This window comes from Nestor notabilis, unplaced genomic scaffold (genome assembly GCF_000696875.1).
Source record: "Nestor notabilis isolate BGI_N333 unplaced genomic scaffold, ASM69687v1 scaffold147, whole genome shotgun sequence".
Taxonomy (NCBI): domain Eukaryota; kingdom Metazoa; phylum Chordata; class Aves; order Psittaciformes; family Psittacidae; genus Nestor; species Nestor notabilis.
The window spans coordinates 17,547-35,821 of NW_009936769.1; the positions used below are offsets into that span (position 1 = coordinate 17,547).

The 18,275-nt window shown below is 38.7% G+C and overlaps 1 protein-coding gene across 1 annotated transcript in view; it reads left to right on the forward strand.

Annotated features, from left to right (window-relative positions):
- Positions 1-693: 693 nt before the first annotated feature.
- The window catches only part of KYNU (kynureninase), a 54,380-nt gene continuing 36,798 nt past the window's right edge, over positions 694-18,275 (forward strand). The window contains exons 1-3 of the mRNA XM_010018516.1: positions 694-862; positions 6,401-6,521; positions 13,374-13,456. Coding sequence (XP_010016818.1) covers positions 694-862; positions 6,401-6,521; positions 13,374-13,456 — 373 coding nt within the window. The remainder of the gene's footprint in view (positions 863-6,400; positions 6,522-13,373; positions 13,457-18,275) is intronic.

Genomic DNA, 18,275 nt, shown 5'->3' on the forward strand with positions numbered 1-18,275 from the left:
TACAGTTTTGGATATTCTGTTAGAACCTATGATCTGTCATGTCTGCAGCTTGACTTGGGCTTTTCTTCCCCAAGACAAACAGCTGAAGTATCAGGATATTTGGTATAGCTATAAGGAAATATTAATTAAAAGTCCTGGTCTTGAAGTCTGTATTTGTAAATATGTGTCTGTCTGCCATGTGTATCCTGCCCTTGTACCTGAGCACAGCTGTACACAAATGCACCCTTCTATTTTTAAGGCAGAAAAGCTGAAAGAAGCTGAACATTACAACTTCAGTGTAGTTTGCGCCTGCTATTTTTAGGAGCACAGACTGCAGAAACAATAATACCATCTCTGGCTTTGAGATCTCAAAATTGTGAATGACACTTCAGTGCTTGTAACTGCTATCAGTCTGGTGGGAGAACTTAGAAGCTGCTGATGTAGGTCATAAATGGAAGAGTATTGTACCTACACAGCAAAACCAAAAAAAAGACATTTGGGGGTTACAGCAATATGTTGCTTTGGTTATATTTAAATTGATCAGTTTTACCATTCTATTCAAATACTTCACTTTTTAAAAGCTTTAAATCAAGTAAATTTTGGCCTTGAATGATGCCGCTTTAGTGGCTGGTTATCAGCCACTTATGAATATGCATACTGCAGAAGCTAAACTGTGGCATTTTTCATTTTAAGGTGAAATCAAATGACCTGAAAATGGATTCATCCTCTCCTGTGTTACCAGCAACCATTTTGGAACAAACTGCCTTGCAGCTAGGATGCAGTCCTGCAGACAAGAAACTTGCTTTTCATTTAGATGAAGAAGATGAGTTAAAGCATCTTCGTGAATGTTTCTGTATCCCAAAAGTCAAGGATCTGCCTCCAAGTAAGAATTATAATTAGAAAGGAAGTGGGGGGAAAGGGTGGGGCTTCACATCTTGTGTTTATCACAAATCTTTGGGAATCATTGTCACTTATGAGATAATTGAGCAATTGCAGTCTTATCTGAGCACAGCATGTCCCTGGTGTTGCTAAATCAATCCATCAACTTATTCTAGCACCAAAAGCTTTATGCTCTCATTTCCTTCCTGAATAAAATGCGAGGATACAGTACTTACATAGTGCTTATGCTGTCAGTCAGCTGCTTTGAACAATGTACTGACTGATTGAAAATTATAGGCAGAAGCATTTCTGCCTAATGGTTTGAAACGGCAATGTCGCTTACAATAGTTCAGAGCAGTTGCTTCCTTCGTGTAATATAGTTTGGTATTATCTATCTACTTATAGTTATTTTAGTTAATGAAAGATACGGTACATATATTAACATTTATGCCTTATTGCTGGTAGTAGAAATTATTTTTGTCCTGAGGCCTTAGAACAAATAATTGATCTGAGCAAATAATTCATAATAAACGCTTTTATTTGAAGATCTTTCCCACTTTCCTCATGACTGCCTACAAGTAGATAACTGCACATTTCTTCAATGTAGCCATGCAAAATGATTCTTGAATTTTTTTCTGTTTCATTCCTGGTCTGTCAGTTGTTTCGAGGAGCCTGTGGCATGCCTGGGCATGTTATGCAGGCAGGAGGGGTGTGTGGGATGGCTGGCATTCTGAGAGGGAAGCATTTGCTTCGGGTTAGCACACCCAGCCCAGCAAAAGTACAAAACATTTCCATGGGTTTTTTTGTACCTGATGCTGCTGTGTCTGACCAAAATCATGCAGGGAAACCTGGTGGAAGCACCCACCTATGGAGGCAGTGTGGCTCTTCTCCTGCTTCCCAAGGCTTGTCTGGGTTTACTTTCAGCTCATGTGTCAAATACACGAGGAGCAAAAGCTGTGTGATACCCCTGTGACAGTTTTTAATTATTTCTTTTCAACATCCATTATTGTTTTTCAATTTCTGCAGTATTTAGACGCAAAGACTGCTGATGTTTTGTAGGGTTTTGTTTGTTTGTTTGTTTGTTTGTTCTTCCCTACAGTTACTATAATGGTTAGTCCTGAGGATGTGGATACATATGTTTCAGTGAAAATAACCAGTCTACAAAGTAGTACCAGTTGAACAGCACAAATAACCTATCATTCCTGGACTTGTGCAAAGCGTTTGACACCGTCCCACATGACATCCATGTGTCTAAATTGGAGAGACATCAATTTGATAGATGGACCACTCAGTGGATAAAGAACTGGCTGGATGGCCGCACACAAAGAGTTGTGGTCAACGGCTCAGTGTCCAGTAGGAAAACAGTAACGAGAGGTGTCCCTCAGGGATAGGTGTTGGGACCTGTCTTGTTCAACATCTTTGTTGGTGACATGGACAGTGGGATTGATGCACCCTCAGCAAGTTTGCCAATGACACCAAGCTGTGTGGCTTGGTTGACATGCTGGAGGGAAGGGGTGGGATCCAAAGGACCTTGACACGCTTGAGAGGTGGGCTGATGCCAGCCTTATGAAGTTTAACCAAGCCAAGTGCAAGGTCCTACATCTGGGCTGGGGCAATCCCACGCACAGCAACAGGTTGGGCAGAGAAGAGATTGAGAGCAGCCTGAGGAGAAGGACTTGGGGGTGTTGGCTGATGAGAAACTCAACATGAGCAGGCAGTGTGTGCTTGCAGCCCAGAAAGCCAACTGTATCCTGGGCTGCACCAAAAGAAGCATGACCAGCAGGTCAAAGGAGGTGATCCTGCCCCTCTACTCTGCTCTCATGAGACCCCACTTGGAGTACTGTGTGCAGTTCTGGTGTCCTCAACATAAAAAGGACATGGAGCTGTTGGAGCAAGTCCAGAGGAGGGCCAAGAGGATGATCAAGGGGCTGGAGCACCTCCCTTATGAAGACAGACTGAGAAAGTTGGGGCTGTTCAGCCTGGAAAAGAGAAGGCTGCGTGGAGACCTCATAGCAGCCTTCCAGTATCTGAAGGGGGCCTACAAGGATGCTGGGGAGAGACTCTTAATTAGGGACTGTAGTGGTGGGACAAGGGGAAATGGCTTTAAACGTAAACAGGGGAAGTTTAGATTAGATATAAGGAAGAAGTCCTTTACTGTGAGGGTGGTGGGGCACTGGAACAGGTTGCCCAAGGAAGTTGTGAATGCTACATCCCTGTCAGTGTTGAAGTCCAGGTTGGACAGGTACTAGGGTGACATGGTTTAGTGCGAGATGTCCCTGCCCATGGCAGAGGGATTGGAACTAGATGATCTTAAGGTCCTTTCCAACCCTAACTATTCTATGATTACTGTGTTCCCAAAATGAGGGGGTTTTTTACACCTCTTTTTCTGCTGTCTTTCTTTTCTGTGCTTTGGCTGTCATCAGGAACAGCTTCCCTGCTGAAAACCAGCAGGAGGATAAATATATATATATATATTTACATTGTGTCTATACCACAGAGACAGATCTCCTATGACATTTATCTGAGCATAGGAGCGGATTCTAGATAACATACTTCCAAAGATAAATGTCATTACAGATATTAGCCATCAAATATTCTTTATATATTTACATAAAACATTACAATAAGCTTTTAAAATGTAGCCTTACAAGCAGCAGATAAGAATATCCATAGGAAAAAACTGTAAGATGACGTACATAAAAATATTTAGAAAGTCGTCATAAGACTTTAATTCAGTTATCAACTTATAAACTGTCACAGCCGTTTATTTATTATATCAATCAAGTGAAAACCACTAGCAGACTAACTCCCTGGCAAATCTTTGAGGTTTTTCTGTGCAAGTGTGAGGGACAAGGCTCAGGTGAGCAAATGAGAAAAGATGACAATGGAAGATTCAGAGAAATGTTCGGATCTCCTTGCTCTTCTCCAAGCTGACAACAAACTCTCTTTAATGTTTTCTCGCATTGCAGGGAGGAGGTAGGAATGACTGGATGTTGGCAGTTGGGTACCAAATCACCAATCTGACTAAGGCTTTGGCTTGTGCTTTGTCATCTTGTAAATTGATAGAGCATCATTTTTGTTTCTTGAGAATAAAAAGATAACCCAGTGTGAAAGTGTTGAGCTATATTTCCCTGAAGAGATGGTTGAAGCTAGTGGTTAACTGTATAAACCTTTTTGTTTGGAGGGCTTGAGATGGAGTATAGGAAGGTGTGAAAGAGGTGGTCTTTTACCCTTCAGCAAGGGATAGGACTTGGATACGTATAAGCAGATTTAATCCTTCCTTTCTCGTTGATAAAGATACTGACTTTTTTCCTTTTCTTTTTTTTTTGGGTTTTTTTTTTGTTTTTTTGTTTGTTTTGTTTTGGGTTTTTTTTTGACTGAATATTTCTGAAAATAAACTTGCTTTTCCTAGAAATTGTAGAAATACCTATTTAATGTAGACAAATGGGTATAATTGGTATGCAAAACAATGTATGTTATTAGATTTGAAATATAAATTATTGCTAATGTATTTTTTTTTTTGTTCAAGTTACTCTAAGGACACATTTCAGTAATTATCTCTTGTTTGTTTTGCACCAGTCTTTATCAGTTGTGCTTATTTCCTATTTGACATGCAATCTATCAAAACGTTCAATCACAGCTCCTCCAGAAATAAAAAGGGTCAATACCATGACTAATTTGGGGAAAGGCAAGTGCTCGTCTTTATACAACAAATCATAGAATGTGTTACTGTAAAGAATATCACAGTGACCAAGAAAATGTTGGAGCACGAGAATGCTCTGGTCACGCGAAGCTGTGAAATGGTACAGATGCTGCAAAAACCAGACCTAGTTTGGGAAGCAGCAGTGGTCCAAAATGAGTGTTTTAATGATGTTAGAGAAAGGAAATTAAACATTATTTCGTGAAAAAGAGTACAGCCCAATACAGAGTTGATAACGTGAAAAAAGAATATCCAAAGTTGCAGGCGTAAAAGCAGAAAAATACACTCTATCAAAGTTGTAATACTGTATCTCTCCAAAAGTGATCCTGTGGAGAGGACTCTGGTGCAAGAAAAGCTAACTTGTATATAATTAGTTACTTGTTTTAATGCTTAATTGGAGCAAAAATGGTATTAGTGAGATTAAGCTCCAAATACTTGAGCAAAGGCCCTTCTATCTATTCCCAATGAGATAGTATTATTGTGCTTTTTTGATATGAGAAGAACCATTAATAGAACTGATCTAGGAACATGGATAAGACGCCTCTGTTTTCATTCATATTAACATAGAAATGAAAAACAGACATAGCATCTGTAAAACAGATTAGGCTGAAATTGCTCTCTGACTTATGCTTTTTAAAAGATTCTAAAGCTTTAATTAAGAAATTACCCAAGTTGTCTATACTTCTGAAAAAAGTGTTTCTGGTGAAGTTCAGTAAATTGGCAATTGTTAGTAAGAGATTGGCAAGAGATAGTAAGAGATCTTTTCCAAGCATCCATTCTGTTTTTCTACAGTCCTAACATAAAATTTTCAGACAGAAATGCAACCTTATCATTCATTTCTAGCATATATCTTAACATGTACAATAATATGATCTTTCTTCTGAGGTATGTCAATTATATTTACAGAAAATATTAGTGTTAGCTTTTGGGGTATTGTAAGCATAGGTATAGATGAATGCAAATTAATCACTACTTCTAGGTCACCATCACTTGTTCCTCCAAGAATCTCTAACATGAGAAATAATAGAAAAAGGCAATGTTTATATTGATAGATGATGACATGGGGTAATTAGATTGTTCAGAACCTCACTAGAGATATTGTTTATAAATTTCTACTGACCGCCTTGCTTTTCTCCTAATCATTGAAAGGATTTGTCAACATAGGTTTCCTCCTCCTCCTCAGATAATGATGATGACAGGAAGTGAAGCCCACAATATATGCTGACAAGACAAGAACTGAGATTGCCTTGAAATATTCTGTTCAATGACTACATTTTTCCAAATAGCGATTTAATCATGCAGGGAGAACTTACATGAAAGACACAGATTTACCTAGTCTTAACTTTTATTAAATGCAAAATTCAAGTAATTTCACAACTCAGTGTAGGAATGCAATGATGATGGAAGAAAAGTGTTCAGGAAAATGCTCCTTATTCACTCACCATTTGTTACAGACCTGACAAAATCAGTGCCAGAGGCTGCTTCCCAGGCAGCCTCAGGAGACCTGGGGATTTGGTGCTGCCTGAACTCATGTTAGCTCCAGAACAGGTACAGGTAGACTCAGCCAAAAATTGCAGGAGGATGAGGGGAATAACTTCTTGCAGATTGCCCAGCTGTCCTTCTCATTAGATCCATGTGCAGGGTCACCTGCGTGGTCTCCATGGAGGAAGGTCAGGGTGTGGCACTTCAGTTCACATGTGAGGACCATGAAGTCCCAGGGAGATGTGGAGTGGGCAGAGCTCTGGGTGGTGGCACAGGTGTGTGTGTGTATGAACATACATCATCCCTCCTGTCCTGTGCTCACTCCCATGCATGTGTTATTTCTGTGGTTTCTTTCCACAGCTGATCTGGGTCTGGTGAATGGAGAGGAGAGCTGCATATACTTCGCTGGGAATTCTCTTGGGCTCCAGCCAAGAAAAGTTAAAACTTACTTGGATGAAGAACTGGACAAGTGGGCTCGAACGTGAGTACACCACGGGGTATGTGATATACTAACCTGTGCTTCAAATGAGCACTTCATTTTATTTTGGGATGTGCCTTGGAAATGCTTGAATGGAAGAAAAGTGTGCTAAAACCACTACAGCCCAGGAGTAAAACATGTTCAGTGCTTCCCTAGCAGCATTTATATCTCCTTTTAAAGATATGAGCCATAAAACAGAGAAACTTCCAGGTATTATAACCTGTGCTGTGCATAGTGGCTCTGCTTTGGCTCATCTGGGGGACCTGCACAGTTTCACCATCCCCATCCAATGGCTATGTGTGCTTATACACAAGAGACACAAACTCATTTGGTTGCTACTGTTTGCTAATGAATATGATTCAGTTTCAGACCCCATGATTTTCTAATTAGTATTTTTAACTACACATGATTCACTCTGCAGGCCTTGCAATGGGCAGGTCCCTTGGAACAGTACCTAGTGCAGGTGGTGCTGCTACCAGTGCTGGCAGGTTTTTGGCTCTTAAACCGGGTCTCTGCCTGACACGTTCATTTTATTTAGAAAGCACCCCTGTCTTCTCAGTAACATATCAGAGAGGAACTGACTGGTTTGCAACAAGCTCTGCCAAACAGACTTGATGTTAGAGAGACGGGGTCAATAGAGAGACAACTTTCAGCATTGCAGGAAAGGGGGATGGTCATCATAGGAAATGGGAAAGTTTTTAGTATACAGGGAGGAAAAAAAGCCTTTTTTTTTTTTTTTTAAATTATTATTATACTTGGTTTCCATAGACAGTTTGTGCTTTGAGGTGCCCAGTACCTGCCTGAGCATCTGCAGCAGGGATGAGTAAAGAAAAAGATAAATAAAAACCATGGAGCTAAAGGTAGGAAAGGAAAATAACATCCAAAGGAATGAGTGAGCTAGGAGAGAGACAAACACTTTCATAGGCTGCAGTATATGTGTGAAACAGATCTGGTTTCATGGTGAGAGAGCAGAGAAAATTTGGGAAGGCAGAAGAGGGAGAAACTAATTCTGCTAACTAGGCAGCCTTGTTTCAGTAGAAATGGTCTAGACGGGGGCTTCACAATATAAATATGCAAGCTCTGTAGCTGCTTTTTCACTTGCTAATATATGAACACTGTGGGTTAATAAAAATGTTTTACTGTTTCCTGTTTATTACTTGTATTCTTATAAGTGAGAAGGCTGAGAATGAATGTGAACTTTGGGAAGCAATTGTTCTTCCTGGTTATTCATTCAGCATGGCACTGCAGTTTGTCCAGTCATCTGAAAAAATTGCAACCCTGTCCATTCCTGTCTGGTTATCCTACTTTAGCAAGAAAACAGGTGAGCTCTTTCAAAAGGTTAAAGTCAGATAGTACTCAGCTGTTAATGATGCACTTGGAGTACAAACATATTTCAGCTCCTTCACTCTACCTTTTCACTGGTTCACTTCCATTCTTATGTTTACCTTTCCTACAGTAAAGGATTTTTTTTCTCAATGATTTTAAAAACCCAGAAGAAAAGGATAGGCATCGTTTTTTCTCCAGAAGATCACAAGTGCCTCCAGTAGTTGTATCTAATGGGGGGGAGTATGGCTGAACAGGACTTCAAGCCATCAGAAGAGAGGAAGCAAATCTAGAAAGGTTGTTTGACAAAAAATACAGCTTGGCCCCAAACACCTTACCTAGAATAAATCAGGCAGTTTAAAAACAAACAAAACCCTAACCAGAGAGTCTCAAAACCCAAGACAAACCCAAATTGAAATCAACAAAAACCTGGAACAAAATTCAGCTAGTTGCAGGTGCATCTTATCAACTGAGAAATTCACAGTAAGGTCAAGCCTATTTTGAACAGAGCAATGTACACTTAAAGAAGCTGATGAGCAAGATAGGATCCTGGGAACTCCAAAGGAATAGGTGGTTGGAGAGGTAGAAATGAATACTTTTATTCCATGTACTAAGAACAGCTTAGCAAAATCCAGTCTAAGGTAGTAGCTGTTACCAGCAGAAGAGTGTTCAATGGCTTATGTGTTGGCAGTGTGGAATTTAGTGGCTCTGGTTTAGATAAATAAGTATTGAAAGTCTAAGAAATGGCATGCAAATTAGGTACATCCTTCAAGTCAGCAATGATATAGATTCTGGCTTTCTTGTAAATTGGTTTATTGCATTTTCTGTTTTTTGTGTCTTGGGACTCATCTGAAATAGCTACTAGTCTATTTAAGCAGTTTTCACTGCTTATAATTAACAGCAAGAGTGAAAAGGAAGAATATGCAGTAGCTGTGGTCAAGGGCAGGGAAGGTTGTAGATTTAGCTTTGTGTAGTGATGGCAATCAGTTACAGAGACGCCTGGAGAAAGAGGCCGCCTCATGCATTTCTTGTGTTCCCTCTTACAATGTCACTGTCCTTTCTACCTGGGCCCAGCTTTAAATGGTGGGCTATAGGTTTCTTACATCATCTTCCCACATTTTTTTTCTGGTTTGGTATTCTTGATGTCCATGTTCCTCAGTCCTCTTTTTTTTCTTTTTTTCTTTTTTTTTTTTTTTAAGTTTATTTGTAAAGACTACAAATCCAAATCACTGGCATTCTTATTACGGATTGAAAAAAAGCTTTTGAGACTCAATCTTTCTTTCTGTTCTGATTTCAGGTAAATGCAAGATTTATTGAATGAGGGGCAAAAAGGGATGAAAAGTTGTCTCTTCCGCCCTTAGCCTAGAGTAGCCAATAATCCTTTTTTTTTTTTTCTCTTTTTAAATCTAAAAGACCAAAGTTCAAGTGACTTGCTTGGTTGGAAAAAGGCCAACAGGTGCTTTGCAGTGTCCTGTTTTCCCTTTCCCCCAACCAGAACTGTTTAAGTAATTAATGTATTTTATAGAATCATTATTGCATGCAAACATACTTGCTGCAGTGGGCAATATATCTTATGTCTGAGTAACTCATTAAAGTGGACTATTAAACAGAGGGGAGTCTGTTGTAGCCAGTTGTTATGCCCTTGTGAGGGGCTAGTGGGGTGATTGTGGAGTGGAGAACCTGCTGTGTGGAAGTCTTGAGGATTGGAGTTGTTTAGCTGAGAAAAAATAAGACTGAAAGGAAAAATGATTGATCTCTGGATGTATTAAGGGGTAAACCTTGGGGGGGAAAAAGAAGCCACTTACGTGAAATAACGTGCTGGCACAGTTAAGTATAAACTATGAATTAATAAATTGATAAATTGAGGCTAGATCAAAATATGTATATATGCTTCTAAGCACTGAAGTAATCTGGCAGTAGGCTTCTGGTGTGAATATAGTAGACAAAAAAACTTCAAGTCTGTGGAAGGCTTTATAATATAACACCTGAGGAAGCAAAGACTTTTCACAGAGTTGAAAAGTATCTTTGGTTCTATGTGTTGGACTAATCCTGCAAGATGTAACAGCCCTGCAAACAGGAGTGTAGCTTGGTGGGGCTTGGTTATGTTCTGTTTGACAGGCCCACTTCTGCCATTCTGCAGAAGTCATTTCTACAGTGTACCTTTCATCAGGCTGTATGTCAGAGCTGTAAATGCCTGGTTTAATACCCTGAGATTTTTAGGTTTGCCTTCTATCTACTGTTCCATAAAGTTATTTTTTCTTTGGATATTATCTTCCTTTCTTTTGTCTATTTGCTTGAAAACATGGTCAAACTTAAAAAGTCTGTGTTGGCTTATTAAATACCTTGCATCAGTTTTGGCAAAGAAGCAAGAATGAAATTTCCACTTGAACAAAATTTGGATGAACGCAGAAGATTTCTAAAGCTGGCAATTAATTTAAATCCCTTTTCTCACCGCCATTGAAACTTTGGGATCATATCAGAAAATGTGTTTGTAGCTCCCCTAGTGAGCTTTAAATCAACAGCAAATAAAATGTGGCATTGTGATTTCTTGCCAAATTGGAAAAAAAAAAGGGTAACCTACTAAAAATTAATTTGGACAATGAAAAACTGTCATAGTAGTTTAAGAAATAGTTCTGTTTGTATGAAGTTTTATGATTTGATGGGCCACGTTTTGTATTCATTAATTTGGGTACCTCGATTTAAATCTCTTGCTACCTAGGGTGCAGTGGAAACAAAGTGAGACATAGGCTTTCCATGTCTGAGGGGAATGCCAGAGGTGCTGCAATTGTGTCCTTAAAGATTATTACCCCCATTGCCTACCAGAGCTGAGAGAGGGGTGGCATAATATAGAGAGATATAAATTCTCTGAGGCAGAGCATAGAATTTTACAACCTAAATGTAATATGATGTATCGTGCCATCAGCAAAGTCTACAGAGTTTCATGTGATTAAAATAAAAAAAGTGTCCAAGAATATGCCTTTAACTACCATTTTAGTTGCAATAATTTTTGTCTCTTGGCATTTATATTGGCCATCAAGAGGGAGGCAAGCTGTGAGCTGTACTGTAATAATACTACTACTAATAATAATAATATGAATAACAATAAATGCTGGCTCTTCCTTCTTTCAATATACTTAAATTTGCATGTTTTCTTCTCAAAATAAAATATTCTCATGGCCAAAATCTCATGTCTTTTTTCATGATAACATGGAAATTTGTTCTGAAATTTTGTTAATTCTGTGTGCTGGTAGAAACAGCTTTCATTAGTAAATTCCCATTAGAAGAACACTAATGGTTATAAAATCAGACAAAGTTAATGAAAGAGAATCCCATAGGTAATTAGGGCTTTGTTTTCCCATCTTATTATGTTTGGTATCCTCTTTCAGAAATAGAGATCCCCTTGGGCTGGCAACCACAGAAAATCTTTGTGGGGTTTTTATTTGTTTTTTTTTCTTTTATTTTATTTTAACAGTTGGTATTATCCCAAGTCCCTTGATCACTATATTACAGTTAAGAATAAGAAGGGAAATTAGCAATAAATGTCTTGCTGTTTGTGAAATATGTATGAATGTCTTCAGGGAACACAGCTGCATTATAGTCTTATAAAAGGGAGGAACTTTTAGCACTAATCCTGCCCCTTACCACATTTTCTCCCCTACCCATCTACTGCCTTTATTCCTTATCTATGAAATGTTCTTGTAAATGAGTGCTTTTTCACACTGCTTTCTGCTATCAAAGTCTCATCAGAGAGCAATTGTAAAATGGAGAGAAACAGTCAGCTAGTGTACCATGACCTTATCAAAATTAGGGTTTGGCGTCCTCTTTGTTGTCTGTATCCTGCTGGACTTGTTGATGTAGGGAAGTTATTTTATCTGTAAGAGCTGTTCAGTTGTACCTGTACCCTCCTTCAGCTGTTGACCTAAACTAATCCAGAAGTAAATGGTATTTTGCAAGGATAATAGGTATGAAATGGTTAATATAAATTGTGCTTTTTACAGCAGTTCCTCTATTTAGGACTAGGAATGTGGTTCTTTTGGAAATATCCCTAGGAGGTGTGAATTATACCCAAGCCAATCAGAAACGGTCTGACTATAAAGGATTCAGGTAATTTGTGAGGGAGGAAAAATGAAATTCTATCTGGGAAGGGAAAGTACAAGGTGGGTAGGGAAACCCAATATTTTAAATGTGGGGGACTAGCTGGTAGTGTCTCATACACCATCCTTTCTCATGTCTTAATCTGCCAGATGTCCTGTCATGATTTTGAGTGAACATTGTGGGCCTGTTCTTTAAAAGGTTTATTACTTGTTTGATTGGGGTTTTTTTGTTGGTTTGTTTTTTTTTTTTCATTTGTTTAGCTTTTAGAGTTTCTTATTTGCTCTCCACCCATCTACCCAGTTTCCTACTCATTTTGTCCTTGTTTTGAAACTGCTTTATACTTGGTTTGCCTCAACTGCATGCGGCCTGGTATTTCTGACTCTACTAGTATCCTGTGGTGCTCAGCAAATATGAAAATCATCCAGTGTGAGATGGAAGCCTAGAGCAATGTTCCCCTGGATTAGCAACATTATTACTTTTCTCAATCTGCCTTCATTTGCATTTAAATCTGTATGCTACATTCTGCACATTCAAGAATCTTTACAAATTTCTATTTATATATGCATGATGGCTATCTTAGAAGTTTACTTCTCTGTCACATTTGAAGCAAAAATTAGTTCAGAGCGCTTAATCCAGAACCACATGTACATATCTGTCATTTTGGAGTATGATGCATTCAGGTTTAAGGTGACTGTGTGATTCACTGTAGACAGGAACAGTTTGCAGAATGAATTTTTTAAACATTCTCTGTCAAACCCAAAAGCTTTATGCACATTTAGATCTAGAACAATTTGTCAGGGAGAAGATAAGCAGTAAGAATTAGCAAGCAGCTCTGTTTGGGCAGGTACTTCCCTGCATATACATTAAGTACCTGCTGGTTTATGCAGAAGGGTGAGTTCAGACAGGAGATTCAGGAGGACAGAAATTGTTTCTGACAAGAAATACTTCCATCTGGAGTAAGGCAGTATTCCAGCCTACCATTCTCTGCATGATACAATGTTCAGATAGAAATGCAGGTGGAGTAACTCTGCAGTGTGATCTTTGCTCTGTGTGGTTTATATGAGCTGGGGTTAGCAGGGTGCCATCCTGCACTGGGCACCACCATGTCCCTCCTGGTATGCCTGTTCGTGAAGTTGTCTTGTACTCACACAGCCACTTCAAGGGGGCTTGTGAAAAAGTTATCTTTAATTTTGAGTGATTTCTAGTGGAATTTTTGGGGCCAAAATAGTTTTCAAGCAACTGAAAACCTGTCAGAAATCAACAAATTAATTGCATTTGCTGTGAGCTTTAATGGCATGATAAAAATGCTGTGCTCAGCTTAGGTGAGTCTCCTCCTTCTGCCTCCTCCAAATGTGGGGTCTCCAAATCAGGTATGTTTCTTAAGACTGATCCAGATGGAACAGCATATGTTTTCATCATTTGCCTCTTCCTTTTCAGAGGTGTTCATGGCCATTTCAATGGTGAGCGCCCTTGGGCTTTGGCAGACGAGTGCATCCTGGACCTGATGGCTGAACTGGTTGGTAGGTGTGAACTGCAGGAAAAAATCTTTCTCTGGAAAAGGAAACCAATTTGGGTTCTTTTCAGACTAAAAGTCCTGAAACTCTGTAACCAGAATTTAGTTCCTTGCATTCTATTGTTTTAAAGTAGTTTCCTGAGTGCCTTGTGCACGGAATAACACTTTAAGACTGCAAGCAGTTTACGAGACGAATGTTTGTGATAATATATGAGTGCATATCATGAAACTAATTGCAGGAAAGGGGTTTTTGGAGCATCATAAACCACTTGGTCTAACACATGAAGCCCTCTTCAAGGGCACTTGGCACTACAGATTCTCAGTCGCTCTCCTAAAAATAAATCAATGAACTTTCCCCTTTGGAAAATGATTTATATCTGGATAATCTCTGCTTTTCCTCCTTTCCCCACCACTAAATCCAGCCTCATATTTGAGAACTGCTTATGTCAATGAAGCAGATAATTGGGGCAGGACCTGCTATTTGTAAGTTCTCATTACCCTGCTGTACTTCTTGAGGAGTCTGCAGTGCCGCGGGACCTGGTCAGTAAATGCTTCTGGTTATTCTAGAGATTGAGAAGGAGCCCTGGAGACTTCTGGTGAGTTCACCAACCATGAAAGCAGTTGTGTGAGTCTGAATGCAAATTTCTTCTGTCACCTCTTATTCTAACCTGTGTGTACTTGCTGAAATAATCTTTCACTGGAATTTCCTTCAGAGCTGTTGCTGACAGAATGGGGAAGAGAAATGATCTTGGCAGGGTGTCTCTCAGGCTCTTTTTCTCCCCAACACTTAGAGTGTTTGTCAAGGTTAGGTTAGTAGATTTTAGTGAGATTTGGCCAGTATTTCAATTTAGCTGTTGAAGGCAACTGTCTATACTGACTGTCAGAACTGAATTATCATGTATTCATTTGTGCCATCACTAAGGAAAAATATTACCATTAAGTTGACCTACTGGATATTGTCTCATAATTTCTTTTCCAACTATAGGCAAATGTTTAATGATGAAGTTACGGCTTTTCTCCTTCAAGAGAAGCAAATGGAGTCTGTACAACTGGCAACAGAGATGTTAAGGAAAGTTTCAGGACAACTTTATATATTTATAAATAAAGTCACTTCCTGACTTCTTCATGAAATTTCCAAATAGCTAAAATATGGGACGTTATTGTTGGAGCAGAACAAATATAAGAAAATATTGTTGTAGTTGGTCTATCCATAATGTCAGCACTAAGATGTCACAAATATGAGCATGGCTCTACCAGGCATCACTAGATAATGCTGAGCAATTCCATCTGCAGAATGAAATAAAAACCGAAATGAAGATTGGTTGTTCTGAATTTGGAAGCTACTACTGTAGTACCTGGAATTGCTCAGGAGGTTAAGAAATTACTCTTTGTCATGGTTCAGCTGCTTGCTCACCCCGCCTCCCAGTGAAATGGGAGAAGAATCAGAAAAAGGTAAAACCTTTTGGTTAAGATCAGTTTAATAATTGAAATAAAATAAAAAATAGTGATAAAAAGAGAGACAATAAAAAGAGAGTATTAAAACCTAAGACAGACAAGTGATGCAAAAAACAATTACTCACCACTCACTGGCTGATGCTTAGCCTGTCTCTGAGTGGTGATTGGCAGCTCCTGGCCAACTCCCTTGTTTCTTTACCGAGTATGACATACTGTGGTATGGAATACCCCTTTGGCTGGTTTGGGTCAGGTGTCCTGGCTGTGCTTCCTTCGAACTTCTTGTGCTCCTCCTCACTGTCACAGTATGGGACACTGAAAAGTCCTTGATTAGGGTAAGATCTACTCAGCACCAACTAAAATGTCAGTGTGCTTGGCAGACTGTACCAACTACTAGGAAGAAAATTATCTCTATCCCAGCCAAAACCAGGACACTTTTCTTGCTTTCATTACATTCAAGGGCATGCTCAGTACTCTCATCCATTAACTATCACGGAACATAAAAATGTGAGAATATAAAAGGATAGAAGGTGTTGAAATGCTGAATGCAGGTGATTTAGGGATTTCTCTAGTTTAACCAATCTTCCCTGTCAAGTAGATGTTCTTGTTCTGGTAGAGTATAACTGGTAAGCTGTGGGTAGGTGGGGAAATATGACTTGTCATGCAACTAGCCTGGTGCATAGTAAGGCCTTTTGAATTTGAAACCTTGAATTTAATTAAATGGAGGTATGAGAATTTCTCTTATGTCTTAAGAGAATGGGAAAGTAGTCACATTAACACTACATACTTTCAAGCACATTAATTAGTAAAATAACAAGATGAGACCATCGGTGCTCTTCACATAACCGGGAGAGAGAGCCAAGATAACCCAAAGGGCAGCTTGAAGTACCTGAGTTATCATCCTTCTCTTCAACACCTTCTGTGAATGTTTGCCTCTGTTCTGTTTGCAAAATGTGGACCCCATGAACTCCACACAGGATGTCAGGGCAGGATAAGCACTGTCATCCTGCAGGTGCCGGGGTTGGTTTAGCCTTAGCTTTGGGTTAAGAGTCACTGCAGAAAGCAGAGAGTCAGGCTGGGCCTTTTTTTCCCTTAGCCATCTGTCTTGTGGAGGATGCCAGCTCAGTGTTTATTATAATATTTGTTTAACTAAAAGGCATATATGCATATTCTGGGTGTAAGGAGAAGGAAATGAGAGCTTTGCTTGAACTTCATCGAATTGCTTGTCAGTCTCCTTATTTTTCCTTTCTTTTCCAAACTCTGTCTGACATTGGTGCTTTTTTTTTTTAAAATCACAATGGCCAGACTACACTGACCTTACTATAATTTTGTTTATTTTAAATGAATGTTTTAAAGATTTTTATAAAAATTATGACTGAGGTCACCGTACCATTAACCTAATTTTGCTTTTAAAATTCTTTACTGGGAAATGTTTCATAGTCTTATTACTTTCCTGAAAAGTAAAGGGTGTGTCAACATTATTGGTTTGGATTTTATTCTCCAGGATTTTTGGGGCTTTGTTTCATTGAACTATAAAATGTGGTTTGGACTTAAATCTAGACCTCACATTTGCATGCCAGCAAGGTTCTATTTACATAATATTCTCAGCTTTTTTTCAGGAGCTAGATGAGTGATTCTTAGAAAGCAAATGAATTAGTATTTCCCAAATAATGGATGCATTGTAATAAATTCTGAATTTTCAAATTGTAGGAAATAGTGAAAAGGCTAAGAGAAGAAATGCAGGAAAAATGTTATATAAAAATACTTTCTTCCAATGTGGTATTTATGATTAAATACTCTTTTCACCCAAGGTATAATACTGAGTATGTATAAGTTGAATGACTTCTGAATTTCCCTTTTTAGTGAATTTAATGTAAGAACATAAAGAGAATTTTACCCTTTTTTTTTATTCAATATTTAGTATGTTATGGAGGAGGAGTAAAAATTGTCATTTCTCACTCTAAGTACTTGTAGTAGAAAGTAAAAATTATTTGGTGGGATTTATTCAGGAATGGACTAAAGACTGTAAAATATCTTTGTTCATTTAATGGTTTATAATGCTAAAACACATTGCTTATTAAGTGCAGTCATATTTTGTTGTTCAGTTAAAGTTACAGTTGTAAATACATTGTGAAATGCAGAGTCAAGGTCAGTGGAAGCCAAAGCTTTTTTTGTGTGCTCACACCGAGTAGCTAACACGGTGACAGTAATCTCAGCTTCTCCTACCAGACTTTATTAAAACATTACAACCTTGGCAGGATCACCTTCTGATGGAACAAAATTAACTGTATGGCTGCTGCTGTACAATGAGCTCAAGCAGGTCTCTGTTGAGGGAAGACTGAATGCTAGGCAGATTTGTAGTGACTTTGAGTGATATAGTTTATTTGCAATAACCAAAATGTTTTCCGAATTGGGGCCCTTAGCCTTTTTACAATCATTTTACAAAATGTTTTTTACTTACTCTGGTGGGGTTCAGGCTCCTGCTGCAGCCAGAGAGAAGGATGGTAGTGTCTGCCTAACACAATCATAATTGTCTCTGAAGTTGTACTTTGCAAATGCTGCTTCCTTTTATTAAAGAGGAAATTTATCAAGCAGAACATGCAGGTTTTAGCCTGGCTTGGAGATACTATAAACGGTTAGGAAATAAAGAAAGCAAACATAATTTTGTCTCCTGTGTGCTGTGTCTTTGAATATTGTAATAGGTTAATTGGATCATAGAAAGGTTTTTTTCTGATATGCAGTGCAGGTTATAAAGGATAACAGTTTTCCAGTGACACGGATGAGGTTTGTTTTGTGGGCATGAAATTCAATAACGGAAAACTTTTAATAAATATATAATTTATGAAAGACCAAGATTTACATGACAAATGTAGTGTCATATTTAATTTGGGATGGTAGCATGTAGCTAAAAGTGATTTACAGATTAAGCATTCGTTTTATACAGAAACAGTACAGCAGGCATGGGATTGCTTGTGCAGAATTTGCCATGAAAGCCACAGATTTCATGGAAGGAGCAGAGGGAGAAATAAGAACCATTTCTTGATGCTATCCTTTTTTTCAGCCTCAAGAGTTCCATAGAAATATTAAGACTGCAAATAATACTATTTTGAGTTTCAATCACTCTCTCTAGCTGTCTTCTCTATCTGCAATAGAACAGCCACAAGGTGACTTCTTCGAGCAGCACGGAGCCTGCAGATGCAATGCTGTCAGAGGGAAAAAAAGAAAGCAAAGGAGAGGAGTTTAAATGGGGAAAAGAACTTATTTTTTCCTATGAAGAACTAAGTTTGCCTATACTTCTTCCCACAAACCTGATGATGTTCCTGCTGTCTGAAGGAGGGAACTTATTCATGACAGCGCTTTTTCTTCCTGACTCA